Source organism: Rhinolophus hipposideros, assembly GCF_964194185.1.
Source record: "Rhinolophus hipposideros genome assembly, chromosome: 6".
Classification (NCBI taxonomy): domain Eukaryota; kingdom Metazoa; phylum Chordata; class Mammalia; order Chiroptera; family Rhinolophidae; genus Rhinolophus; species Rhinolophus hipposideros.
The window spans coordinates 46,882,753-46,897,677 of NC_138052.1; the positions used below are offsets into that span (position 1 = coordinate 46,882,753).

Here is a 14,925-nt window from a genome sequence, read left to right on the forward strand (position 1 = left end):
GTTTTAAGTATACTTACAGAGTTGTGCTACTATCACCATAAGAAATTTTAGAACATACTCATCACTCTAAAAAGAAACCTGTGTATTCATTGACAGCCACTACCTATTTCCTCCAATCCCCCAGTCCTAGGTAACCACTAATCTACATTCTGTTTCTGTAGATTTGCCTATTTGTGACATTTCCTATAAATGTAATCAAATTGTAACCGGCTTCTTTCACTTAGCATGTCTTCAAGGCATGTATCAGTACTTCATTTCCTTTTATTGACAAATAATATTCCATTGTAAGAATATCCCTCTTTTATGTATCCATTTATCATATTTGGGTTCTTCTCACCTTGTGGGGCTGTTATGAATAATACTACTATGAATGTTCGTCTGTAAACGTTTGTGTGGACATATATGTTTTCATTGCTCTTGAGTATATATGCCTGAGTGGACTTGCTGAGTCAGTGGTAAGTAACTCTGTTTAACTGTTTGAGGAACTACCAGACCTTTTACTAAAGAAGCTTCAGCATTTTACATTCCTAGTACAAGCAGTATGTGAGAGTTCCAATTTCTCTACTGCCTTTTTAGCACTTGTTATGTCTTTTTGATCATAGCTATCCTTGTTGGTATGAAGTGGCATCTCATTGTAGTTTTGAGTTGTCTTTTCCTGATCGTTAATGATGTTGAGCATTTTTTCATGTGCTTATTGGCCTTTTATATGTCTTTGGAGGACTCTCCAGATCCTTTGTCTATTTTTTAAATTGCGTTGCCTTTTTATTATTGAATTTTAAGAGCTCTTTATATATTGTGAATACTTGACTCATCAGCTATATCATTTGCAAATATTTTCTAGCATTCTGTGGGTTGTGGGTTATTTATTTATTTATTTTTACTTTTTTAAAAGTGTCCTTTGAAACAAAAGTTTTTAATTTTGATGTAGTCCAGTTTATCTATTTTTTTCTTTCGGTGCTTGTGCTTTTGGTGTCAGATCTATTGCTTAACCAAAGTCACAAAGACGTATGCCTATGTTTTCTTCTAAGGGTTTTATAGTTTTAGCTCTGTTAAAGTCTTTGATACATTTTGAGTTAACTTTTACATACGGTGTGAGGTAGTGGTCCAGCTTAATTGTTATTCATGTGAATGTTTCTTGAAGTTTTTATAGAACTTGCCTAGTCAACCATCTGGGCCTCATTTTTTATTTTTTGGTGGATAATTTAAAAGTACTGATTCACTTTCTTTAAAGTGAATTTTTATTTCTTTTTGAGAGGGATTGTCAAGTTATATTTCTTGACAAAATCTTCTGTTTTGTCTTAAGTATATAACCAATAATTTAAAAATTCTATCTGCCTTTCTAATTCCTGATATTTGTTTGTATTTGCAGTTTCTTGATTAGTCTTATCAGGGGACTGCCAGATTTACTATTTTTTGAACAACAAACTTGATTTTGTTGTTTCTTTTTTCCACTGTTTTCTATTTCATTCTTTTTTCCTTTATTATTTGTTAGGATCTTTCAACTTAGAATTTTTGCTGTTTTCTTAAATACTTAGTTTTTGATTTTTTTTTAAACATGCAGTTAAGGCTATGAATTTCCTTCTTAGTACTGCTTTAGTTTTATCCCACAATTTTTTATATAGTGCAGGTTCTAAATATTTAAAAATTCCTATTTTGATTATAGTGACCTATGAATTTCTAAGAACATAATGTTTTAAAATGTCTGCATATCTGGAGTTTGGGTTATTTTTTTAGTTGATTTCTAGTTTTATTTGCTTTGTGACAAGTGGTTGTGGTCCCGTATAATCAGCTCTAATGTGTCTTTTGGAGCAAAAATTAATATGACGTGGTTTATATTATATTATATTAGATATCATACTGTATATATTATATATATTATATTTTATTATATTATATTGTGTTATATTATATACCTGGTCTTAGACCAGGTCTTACATTAAGTTTTGCTCCAAAAGACACAGAACTGATTGTCTGGCTAGGTCTTATTTTCGGGTAAACACAGTAGCTCTTTTGATATTTGTTGTGATTTGCTTAACATCGTATTATTTTGTTAATTTTTATAAATGTTCTAAATGTACTTAAAATTATGTGTTCTCTAATTATAGGATGCTCTTTATTTGTCTGTGGTTCAAAATCCTTCAAAATTCTTACCAATTTATTTTTCCTGGGCTTTCTGTTAGACAGAAGTATGTTAATATCTTCTATTATGGTTATAGATGTGTCAGTTATTCTGTGTAATCTCTTCAATTTTTTTTTTGTGTGTGTGTTGAATCTGCTGTTACTGCATATAAGTTTGTACTTATTATCTTCTTGGGGGAGCCTGTTGTTTTTCCATCATAGAAGACACAGGCAAACTTTCTTATTTTTCCTTGTGAGTTATCCTTTCATTGAGAGTAAAACTTTTTAAAGATCTCAGCTTTATGTGGGATCTCAGTTCCAGCTCTAAGCCTTGTGTGAGCCCAAGACCTTGAGATCTGCCTGCTCAAGGACATTACGACCATTGGAAAACACAGTGTTAGTGCTTGTTGTTAATTCCTTTGTTTTTTTGTGTGTGTGTGTGTTTTTTTTGGTGGTACCTGGGAGAAATCCACTTTCTTTTTTGTGAGTTCAAATATGCATGTAAAAGATTATATTTTATATTTTGTCCAGCTTTCCCAACTGTAGTGGGAGAATTTTTAGGTTATTGATTTTGTTCAAATTATTGCAACTGGAAATTTCTTTGTTTAGTTCTTTACTTTGTATTCTTTCTGTTTGTTTTCCTTTAACATTTTCCTATTCATATTTCTTTCTAGTTTTCAACTCTACTCATTTTTATCCACTATGAAAGGAAATAGAAATATTCATTGTGGAGAGGATAGATCCATTTGTCATTTTTGAGCACTTTGATTAAAAATAGTACTGCATAGAAAAATGTGACAAAAATTAATGTCTATAAATCACTATTTAAACTACAATTTAATCTTGAGTCTATCATCTGATTTTAGTTTTGTTTTATTTTTCCAGTTTAAAACAGAGTGGAAAATTCCCTGGAAATCCCTGGCCTCCCTATAAGAAAAGGACGCCACTCCATCCCAGCTATAAAGGTCTCATGAGACTTTTGCACTGTAAAACTTTACACATTGTGCTATTCACTCTGCTTTACAAGGTACAGTAGTAATTTGAATAGAAGGACTCAGAATAGAATTTATTTCCGTAATTTTCAAATAATAATGCTAAAGGATAGTATTTACATAAAAGTACCATTTATAATGCAAACTGTATTTATATATTTCAGATGTATGAGGATATGTCATAATCACATATATGTGAATTCTAAGTTGAAAATAATGGAATAGCTATGCCACTCTTTGTGGGAAACTATTCATGTTATCCAGTTTCAGATAGGAGTATTTATTTATGGCTTCTGTAGAATAAGAAGTGAAATATTGTGGGATTACAGGAGGAGTGGGATGAACAACAGGGACCAAAGAACCACCAGAATCCACTAAAATGATAAAACTAGTGGCAATCATGGGGCCAGTGACCCTGTGTTTAGAATTGTTCTCTTGGTTTTTTAACTTTTATCAGGAATGTGACATGGAGGAATTTGAGTGGGTTCCCATGCGATAGCATTAATAATTTGCTTAAATACCTTAGAAACTCAAAATGTGATGCTTTTATTTTCTTGTTACCTAGAATTTGTTTTATCTTGGGTCTTTTCATACAGAACTGACTTATTTGGCTAACGTTAATTGTGTACTCAAAAATTGTATACATAGTATTGTATCGCTTCTCGGCCTTTTGGCTAAGATCAAGTGTAGTATTGTAGAGTGTGTATATATATAAAACAAGCATATTTGTGATCTGGTCTAGATAAGAGATTAACAGACAAAAGAACTATACTCATGTTATATAGATAAAATAGCTATAGACATCTATAAAGTAATTATAGACTTAGTAAACATTCAGTTTGATACAAAGAAAAACTAGTGTTTCTTCTTCCTAATTAGTATTTGAAAAAACAAAAGACATAAAAAGAAAAGTAAGCATATTAGTTAAGCAAATTTCCAATTACTACATATATATTTTTAATTACTTAAGAAAATGTACATTAAATTTAGTTAGGTAGACACTTTAGGTTTTTTCTTAATGTTTGCTATGTAAATTAAATAATGCTTTTAGATTTCTGTACTCCCCAGTTCTTTTCAACTCTGCCTTATGACCAATTTTTCATTTTATTAATAAAAGTTACTCCTGTTAATATTTCAGACATGTATCTCAAAAACTATCTTGAATGGTTTATTTTCATTAATTCACAAGAGGATTATTCAGTAAAATGATTTAAAACGTTCTTTTCTTCATTAAAAAAAGTGGAATATTTTTCTTACTGAAAGGTTATTTGTACTTATTTATAAATAACAGACATTTTTTTGAATGTTTGTTTAGTCCCAGATTTTCTTTCAAATGATTTAATTAGACTTATATACATTACTTTGTTTAATTCTAGCAAAAATTTGAGTGAAAGTTCTGTTATTATTTCCATTTTTCAGATATGATTATTGAGTGTTAGAGGTTAAATAACTAGTTCAGTGGGAAAGCTGAGTACTGTTACACTTAATAAGTAATAAGTCAATAATTCATGATTTAAAAATTTAAAAAAGCCTTACTGCAAATGATTTATGTTCCGGTTATAGTTTCCAATGTAAAATTAGTATTTTGTCAAAAATAGAAAGTTGTTACAAGATTATTATGAACAAATTTTTAAAAGTCTGAACTTTATAATAGCTTTCCTTACTTTAATAATAATAGGAAAAATCTTCTCTAATTGACATTGCACTGGCAAGTCAAGTTTCAAAAAATCAATGTCAGTAAACCATTTGATCTTCTGCCATGTTGAATGTTATAAACATTAAGATAAAATGTGTTAATAAAACTTTCCAGAAAACTTTTTCTTTTGCAGTACCTAATAAAACAATTCCTTCCCTTGGCTTTTAAGTTACTCATTTGAACCTGTAAAATATAATGTCACAGGATTTCAAGCCAAAATTATTTTAATGTAGCTGGTAATATTTTATTTATTAACAGGAGGCAGTATAGTAATGATAGGCAATAGTTAGGGGAATGAAAACTGTTTTCTAGTGTTGCTTACACTAGCTGGGTGTGTGGTTGGCTGAGCCGTCCTTTTACTCTGTGTAAATAGTGGATCTGAAGGGATGACCTCGGTTGCCCAGCTTCAGCCCCTTCCTGCTGCTCTCTTGCTCCTTCAGCGTCCTCACCACCTACCTATGTTTGTTGAACACCATTGCTAGGTACTATACCAAGCAAATCACAGATATTCACTCATGTAATTTTCACAATTCTGGACTATAATTCCAGTCTTAAAGATGAGAAAACTAAGGCCAGTGTCTGTTGCTCAAGATCAAATAGCTAGATATATACAGAGTTTATATAAAAATAAGATTTTACAAAAGGTTTTGAAAGGCTACAGGCTCCTCACCACTGTGCCACAAAAAGATGAATGAGAAAAGCCTTCTCAGTAGTCAAAATAATCATTAGAAAGTCAGTGAATTGAAAGTCTTTATTCTTTAGTTACAGTAGATTAGCTTTTAAGTGACTAAGTTCTTTCGAGTCCCCTCAGCCATTTAGGCAATTTCTATTAGGTTCAGCCTAGACTGTCCTCGTTTTTCTTCTCTGCAATCTCACCCACAGCTGACCATGCCACTCCCTGTAGAACGTCTTCCTCTTATCCCTTCCATTGTTTTGGCCAGATAGCATTTTTATAACGAGGACAAAATGATACCTGCCAGTCCATTCCGGTTAGTGGTTTGTTGTATCGTATTGAATGGGTGATTGATATAGGTTAGTCCTGAAATCCTGCATAGGAGGTATAAGGCTTATATTGTGTAAAAGGTCAGATTTATTGGTTTCCTCAGAGAAACTTCTCTCCTAACTATTTGCTTTTGTTTTTCCTTTCTCACCCATACAAACCACACTAACATACACATTTACATAACTGCACAAAATACTCAGGCTCAGAACTTTAATTTTAGAGACAGATTTCAAGAACATCAATGCTCCATAAACATTTATTGTGCTTCCAGTTATATGCCAGGTGCTATACTAAACACATTTGCATGAATTGTCCTATTTAAAAAACTTATTTATCTGGTATCCTTATCATCAGGAGAAGAGTGTCAGCAAATTAGGATATAAAATATTCTTGTTAAATTATTTTCTTAGATATTAGTATGTTTTGTAATGATTTTAGTAGACTATTTAATGTATTAACCTTTAGGAAATCAGCATACCCTTATTTCTGGATATTACGTAAAATACTATATAATTTTGCAAGGGAACCTGTATTTTTGGTTTTAGTTTGTCTTTTCACCAAGATGTAGCTTTATTTACGTATCTGATCATGTTATATGTTTACACACACACGTTTATTTTCATAACATTAAAATGTTTTTGGATATTTAAATAAAATATTTTTTTATGGAAAAAGTAGTTATAAGGCATTTCCCCCCCTTTTTAAAGATATTGATGGATCATCAAAATCTGTCAGAACATGTACTCTGCATGGTTTTATATCTGATTGAACTAGGACTTGAAAATTCAGCTGATGAGGAATCAGATGAAGAGGTAAGTAGTTGCTTGTATTTTTAAATATTAAAATTATAACATGCCTGAATAAAGGTAGTATGTCATCTCAAAATGTTTTTATGGACTCATCATACTCATATGAGATCTTCTTAAGAACTATTGAAACAGGCTTTTTTTAAATCTTTAAATCCATATGTTCTTTTAGAGGTTTCACTGATACATTAAATTCTACTTATGGAATTATTGAATTTGAAATTTATAAATCCATAATATATAGATCGAAGAAAACTAGTTAATGAATTTTGGTGTTATGCTAGTAACATTCATTACTGATAATTGTTAGGACTTCAGTCTAGAAATTCTAATAATTTGATTAGGGATTGCTTTCTTTTTTTAAGGTCCTTTTTTAGCCTTTTTATTACAGATTTTTAAAAACTTTTTTTTTGTAATTACAGAAACAATGTACATTTGCTGTTTAAGAAGCCAAGTTATACAGAAAATATGATGAAAAGTCACTCATAATTAGGGATTGTTTTTGAGTAGCAAATTTTTTTCTATAAGATTTAAAATTAGTGGAGTAAATATTGTTTTATGGGAGCATATTTAAAGTACTTAAGTATACAAGTTAATGTGTTTCAGGACTTCAGAAATATCATTCCGTAATAGCAATTGTTACTACAAATTGATTTTCGGAGCATAAGGTCTCTTTAGTCCGTCTCTCCAAAAAGACAAAATACTACCAAACATAATAGCAAAAAACAAACAAAAAAGAGTTGGCAGTCCTTTGTAGTCAAAGTTGAATTAACATTTTTTCATAGATAGCAAAGGATCATTAAGATTCCTCTAAAACTAGCTCAGACTTTTTGTTGTTTTTTTACATGTTCTTCCACAATTAGTCCAAATTAGTATTATTTGGTTATATTATGAATTATTACTAATGTGTGATGAAAAATTTTCTGTACTGTTCAGTATTTCCAGATTAAAAAATGTTTTTTTTTCTGGAGAAATTTAGCTGAGTTCCATTGAACTTACTCATTTTAGTATTGAGAAATTTATTCTTATATTTCGTGTTTGAATTTGGTTTTATTAGCGCTTTACAATTTGTGGATGAGGCTGTAGGGATTCAAGAACATGATAGGAAGTGGATGATTTTGGGGGGCTTTTTACATCTCTATTGTACCATAGACCTGGCTTGACAAGGTTTGATATTTATTATGTTTATGTTTTAGGCATCAGTGTGTGGACCAGAACGTTGTCATGACAGTTGGTTTCCTGGCAGTAATTTAGTATCCAACATGAGACACTTTATAAACTATGTTAGAGTGAGAGTTCCAGAGACTGCTCCTGAGGTGAAGAGAGATTCATCTGCAAGTACCAGCTCTGATAGCTTGGGTTCTTTACATGTAAGTGTAGAAGAGAGAAAGAAAAAAAGAAAGACTTTATGTTATGTTGGAATATATTGTTTAGATCATCCTGTGATACCCCCCCGAAAAATAAATGTGATTGTAGATAACTTTAAATTGTCTTTGATTTCCTCTGATATATTTAAGCAATTTCTGCCTCACCTATCTTTTTCCTTTAATCTGCCAGAGTTCACGACGGCCTAAAGTTCTTCAAAGAGAGGTAGATGTATATGATATTTGCATTAACTGGCAATATGGCTTTAACTGGAAATGGGGAAAAACACTGAAGTATTTGTATGTGTATGTTTAATTAATATGGTTAAATTTAGAAAAGTGTTTCTCTAATGTATGTGTGTGTGATTTTATATAGTGATTTAGGCTTAGTTTTAAAGAAAATTCAAATTATTGAACTTAAAATAATACTGAGTATTTAATAGTGGGTTTTTCTTAGTAGTGTTAGAAGTATTTTAGAGCAATTATAAGCAGCACATTTGGATCTGTTTGCATTTAGCATTGTTACTAACATGTTAAAAGTAAATGTTTTCTAAATCAAAATAAATTTTAATCTGTAATTGCTGGCAGCATGCCATTTACATTTTTTAATTTTTTGCTCCTATGACAATTAATTAACTTTGATGAAATAAGCCCAGAAATCTTAAACTTCATATATTGTGTATTTGGAGTCATTTTGAAAATCAGCTCTCTCCTTGCATGTAGCTTAATTAATTTTTAAAAAGCAGAAATGAAATGTCTTGAAATGACATGCCAAATAACCAAACTTAAGCATCTCTTATCCTTGCAATCTATATTTTTGTGAGTAGAGAACATTGAATCAGACATTTCTCATCATAGAGTCCATTTGTAGGAGCTTTCTTTGCCTTTGACAGTATGTTTCTGCTGTAAACATCATAAAGCATTTTGATTAAAATGTTGGAATCTCTATAAGAATCAGCTTTTGCCTCTACTGCTGGTAGAGTACTTTGAAAAACAGCTTGGATGTTGAAAAATAGTGTGTACTGTAATTTAACTCATAAAAGCTCAGCTGATAGAGCATCCTTTTTATATTCTTGCTTTAAAAAATCACTGAAATCCATTAAGCTGACTTGTATTTTAATTAAAAGATGATTTTTAAGAGTCCTAATGCAATATGACTGCTTTAGCATGAAGGCTATTTAGAAAATAAATTATTGAGAAAAATAGTTAAAAAAATATTCAAATAAATTACAGTGATATTCAAATACAAAACAGATCAATTTGATTTTTCATCTTTATATTTCATCTTAGCAACGTTGAGCGCATATGTTAGAAGTAATTTTCAAAATTTTGCAGTTCCTTAAAAATGAAATTAGTTAGTTCAGATTCATTAAATTGAAAATAATTATAATTTTAATTGTAAATTAGAATTATAATTTCTTAACTAGGAAATGTAGCAAGCAGTTTTCTAAAAATAAAGAGTATAGTATTCTTGATGAATGTTGGATAGAATAGCTTTTCTTCCTTTAAACTGATGAGGAACTTAGTTTATGATTTGTCTTCATTATGATTATAGATACTACTCAAGTTTTGTCTATTTTCTCTGGTAGATAGGCCTAGGAGATTATAAAAGAGATGTTACCATGGATAATCTCTTTCTCCTCATTGTTTTCATATTGAGTGGGACTAAGTAAGTATATTTGCGAAAGAGGTTAAAGGACAGGTTCCCTTAAAGAGAGGATCTACTGAATAAATACTTGGTTGAAAATTGGAACATTCCCTTTGGAAAATGTGGTACTAGTATGTGTTTAAACTTGACACTGGATAACTTCTCTTGATTTCTTTCTCTTTTTTTAATGGTAGAATTCTGGTACTGCTCAAGTTTTCAGCTTAGTAGCAGAGCGTAGAAAGAAGTTTCAGGAGATCATCAATCGCAGTAACAGTGAAGCAAATCAGGTGGTTCGTCCCAAAACTTCAAGTAAATGGTCTGCTCCTGGTTCAGCTCTACAGTTAACTACAGCCATTTTGGAAATTAAAGAAAGCATATTGTCTTTGCTAATTAAACTTCACCACAAACTCTCAGGAAAACAAAACTCCTACTATCCTCCTTGGCTTGATGACATAGAAATTTTAATCCAACCAGAAATTCCTAAATATAGTCATGGAGATGGTATAACTGCAGTAGAAAGAATTTTACTGAAAGCTGCATTGCAAAGCAGAATGAACAAACGCATCATTGAAGAGATATGTAGAAAAGTGACCCCTCCTGTCCCGCCCAAAAAAATCACTGCAGCAGAGAAGAAAACATTGGACAAAGAAGAAAGGTAATTTTTTATTTTTAATCTTTCAAACGTGTATGGTACAGTTGAAGATTTGATATATCTTCCTTTTTGGCCATCTGACATGAATCACCTGGATGCTTAGCATCTATAATAATAGCTGATTAGTTTGTAACATAATTAGAACCAAACATAGTCAGTGCTTGTGTGTGTAGTATGCTTGAGTTAATTGGGGGTGAGAAGATGAGAGTTTCTGACCCCAACTTTGAATTATGTCCTGAACTTGTAGGCCTCTTTGGAAAATTTACTACTTCTGTTATTATTGTGGGGATCTAATAATTTTCCTGCTGTTTTCAAAAACTATTATCAATTCAGCTTTAAATGAGAACAGAAAATTAAAAAAAAATATTTTAAATGTTTCTCAAAAATCTGATTTTAGTTCCTTTTGGTCCTTTTCAATGTTTCCAATATATGATCACTAATTGTTAAATAGTTTATTAAAGCATACTTATGGTTCTAGCTTTTGGAACTTTAGATTATTTTTTCTTTGTTGTTAAATCATAATATTAATAAGTTGTTAAAAATTTTCTTGGATGGTGTTCCTGTTTATCAAGATTAGGGAGGATAAGAGGAGGCTTAGCAGTAAAATTGATATGCTCAATTTTGTGCATTACTGAGTTTAAAGGGAAGACATCCAGCTGAAGATGTCCATTGAAGTACAGATCAAAAAATACGGTGAATGTTTAAATTTAAAAAATTTATTTCAGTAAAAGACACACTGCCATTAATTCCCCCTCAAAACACTCCCCCTCGCTTCAAGCACACTTATCCCATTGTTCTTGCCACTTTCTGAAGCAGTTCTGGAAGTCCTCTTTTGTGAGTGTCTTTAGTTGTGCTGTTGTGTCTGCCTCGATGTCCTGAATCATTTTGACTTTGGGGAAGAGCCAGAAGTCACACGGTGCCAGATCTGGTGAATAAGGTGGATGAGGACACACTGTAATGTTTTTATTTGACAGAAATTGCCATATACCAGAAACAGTGTGTGACACAGAGCTTTGTCTTGATGGAGGACGATTTACAGCACACTTTAAAACACACCTTCTCTCAACCGTAGCTCACACACGACTGACTGCACTGCACAAATTGAAATTTGTCACACACTGTTACTAAGGTTCGACGTGCTCCTTTGCCGCTTCCTGTATTGAGAATCCCTGTCTTTCTGTTGGATGGCACTCAGCAGCGGTCTTCACTGTATTTTTTTATCACAACAGAAAGGCTCCGTATCACACATCACTTCTGGTGTGGCAACTTCTGTCTAAAGAGGACTTCCAGAACTGCTTCATAAAGTGGCAAGAATGATGGGATAAGTGTGTTCAAAGTGAGGGGTATTAATGGCAATGTGTCTTTTACTGAAATACATATTTTTTTACTTAAACATGCACCATATTGTTTGATCACACCTCATATAAGTCACCTTTTAATGGTTTTCTTCTCCCTCTTCTCTTGTTTTAAATTAATAATTTAACCTTCCCTTAACTGGAGGTAAGATTTTATGCTCACTAGTGTTAGCATCCTCAAATCTAGGGAAGCCTGTCTTATTGCTTTATTAGTTTACTTTTTTTATTCTTATGTAATAGTCCTGTTGTATTGTGTGTGTGTGTTTTAACCAGCTTCAAATTAAAATATTCTTTGGAAGTAGATAATGAATAAATAATAGAATATAATTAATACGGAGGAACATTCATGCTTAGGTTTGGAATATAGTTTTATTCTTTAAGTTATATTTGAGACTCTTTCAAATACTTTTACTTCAAAAAAAATAAACTAAACTTGGAATATTTCCAAGTAGAAACTGGGAAACTTCCTGGCTTCTGTTCATTCTCTATTAGGAGAGACCTATTCTAAAGGTAAGAGTAAATCGGACTATTCTTATCTTTTAGAGTCTGTGCATATGTAAACATCCTAGCTTCTTTTAGCAACTAGTTTGCTGTTATTTGTGCCTAGGTTAAATTGTGAGCTTCTTGCTAAAAAAAACTCTTCTTGCTCTTGCTACCAGCTGACATATGCTTAGGAAATTGTATTGTTGGAAATTCAAATTTTCTAATTATTATTTCACATTTTAAAATAAATCATGGATTTTATTTTTATTTAAGCCAGTGATTTTCAAACCATTTAAAAGCAGTGGAATCCTTTTAAGGACAATTTTATATGAAATTTAATACATAGTTCAGAAAATTGGTTCTCAACTGTATGCCAAGGCCTTTTCATACATTATGTACTCCTGAAAGATAGTAGGTAAGTCTTTAGCACGCCTGGTACTTATCACTTTATTTCTGTATAATCTAGGCGACAAAAGGCTAGAGAGAGGCAGCAGAAATTGCTTGCAGAGTTTGCTTCACGACAGAAAAGCTTCATGGAAACTGCAATGGATGTTGGTAAGTCAAAATTTATTAATTTAGAACTCTCATAAATATAGTTACTACCTTAGGGGTTATCTAGCCTAATCTTCTACCAGTTTTTAACATTACAGACAGGTGATTTCTGATTTTTTTATTAAAACAATAATGTAATAGAGGATCAGACCTTTATTATAGGCAGTCCATTCTATTGTTGAGTAGCTGCAGTTGTTAGAAAGTTCTTCCTGATGATAGCAATGCAGTATCCTCCCACTGTTCTCTTCTGTTAAACTATCCTTTAGGTTTGTGAGATTCATCAGTATACATTTATGTATTGTATTTTGTATTTTTGTATTCTATTGTATTTTTGTATTTATTTTGTTTTTTTTTCTGTGAAGTTATCCGAAGATTCTTAAAATATTTTTCAGATACTTTTAGTGCCTCCTCCTTCTGCCACCTCTTCAGTATTTCTTAAGTCAGGTGTACTTCTCACTTCATTAGGATTAGCATTGGCATTTATACAATGAGAGGCAATGCCATTTTCCTGTGCATGGTAGATTTCTATGAATAATCTCTTACAAACATTGGAGAAATAAATTAAATCTCAATTAATCTTAGTCTGTAGTTAACCAGGATACTCCCTTCCCTAATTCTTACAATCCAGTGATTTTTTTTAAAAAAACAAAAATGCTGAAAGAAAATAAAGCCATGCATTTAGTTGAAATATGTACACATGTGTATTTAAACAAGCACATACATTCTCATGCACTTCTTTGCGCGTAAGCATTGTATATAACCAATGTCCAGAGAGGTGTGGAGAGGAAGTCAGTCCAGATTTAGCATAGTGTTTCCTAAACCATGAACAGTGGATTTTATGTTCAGGATATATCTTGGATATAAAGAATACTTAAATTCTGTTTATTGAGTTAACTTTGTATCAGTTGACTTCTATGAAAGATGAGGGTTTAGTTGATTGACATTACTTTCCTTTTCTCCATCTCTTCTTCTTTCCAAATATTGACAATTATATTTTTTGTTTTTTACATATTAAATATAATTATAAGTATCTATCAATTGTTGTATCTATAAACAGTTTCTTCATACTCCTTTATATAAAATGTACTAATATAATAAGCACCTCTGTCTTTCCTTTTATTTTTCCTTTTCTTACCTCTACCTTCACCCATTTGTAAGTTACTTGTTTACTTTTAAATTGTCAATGTTGCTAACATTTTGTTTTGCAGTTACAATCAAGTGTTTCATCCAAAGGTTGACTAAAAATTGAAAAAGTAATATGACTTTTTGAATGTTGTTGAGTACAGGGCTTAGTAGTGTGTTAGAATTCATTTACTTTTTTTGAGTCCAGTGGTCTGACTCCTAGACACTTTAAGGAGACTGTATTTTATATATAGACTTTTTTTTTTAAGTTTGTATTAAAATATAGCTAACATACAACATTATATAGGTTTCAGGGGTACACCATAGTTATTCAACATTTATCTACCTAAAGAAGTGAGCACCATGGTAACTAGCAACCATCTGACACTGTGTAGCCCTGTCACAATGTCATTGACTGTATTCCCCGTGCTGTATGTTATATCCGCGTGACTTACGTTAATCTCTTATTCCCCTTCACCTTCCCCCTTTTTAAAAACTTCCAATTGCAGTTGACATTCAATATTATATTAATTTCAAGGATACAGCATAGTGGTTAGACATTTATATAATTTAAGAAGTGATCCCCCTGATCAGTCTAGTATCCACCTGGCCCTGTACGTAGTTATTACCGTATTATTGACTATATTCCGTATGTTGTATTTACATCCCTATAATTGTTTTGTAACTACCAATTTGTACTTCTTAATCTCTTCACTTTTTTCACCCTGCCCCCCAACCCACCTCCCATCTGGCAACCATCAAAATGTTCTCTGTATCTATGAGTTTGTTTCTGTTTTGTTTGTTTATTTTCTTTAGATTCCACATATAAGTGAAATCACATTGCATCTGTCTTTCTCTGTCTGACATACTCCATTCAGTAGAATACCTTCCAGGTCCCTCCATACTGGTACAGATGACAAGAACCCATTCCCTTCCATGGACAAGAAATATTCCACAGTATATATTACCACCTCCTCTTTATCCATCCTTCCATTGACAGACACCCAGGCCGCCTCCACATCTTGGCCATTGTGAACACTGCTGCAATGAACATATGGATGCACACGTCCCCTTGAAGTAGCGTTTGGGTTTCTTCAGATAAATACCCAGAAGTGGCATTACTGGGTCCTTCTT

General features: G+C 31.9%; 1 protein-coding gene across 5 annotated transcripts in view; it reads left to right on the forward strand.

Annotated features, from left to right (window-relative positions):
- The window catches only part of UBR3 (ubiquitin protein ligase E3 component n-recognin 3), a 172,231-nt gene that overhangs the window by 85,226 nt on the left and 72,080 nt on the right, over positions 1–14,925 (forward strand). For 3 of the 5 annotated variants that reach the window (XM_081052767.1, XM_081052769.1, XM_081052768.1), the window contains exons 20-25: positions 3,004–3,145; positions 6,517–6,621; positions 7,812–7,985; positions 8,173–8,205; positions 9,822–10,282; positions 12,584–12,672. In XM_081052767.1, the coding sequence (XP_080908893.1) occupies positions 3,004–3,145; positions 6,517–6,621; positions 7,812–7,985; positions 8,173–8,205; positions 9,822–10,282; positions 12,584–12,672 (1,004 nt within the window). The remainder of the gene's footprint in view (positions 1–3,003; positions 3,146–6,516; positions 6,622–7,811; positions 7,986–8,172; positions 8,206–9,821; positions 10,283–12,583; positions 12,673–14,925) is intronic. The other 2 variants (XM_081052770.1, XM_081052771.1) reach the window with 1 other exon arrangement.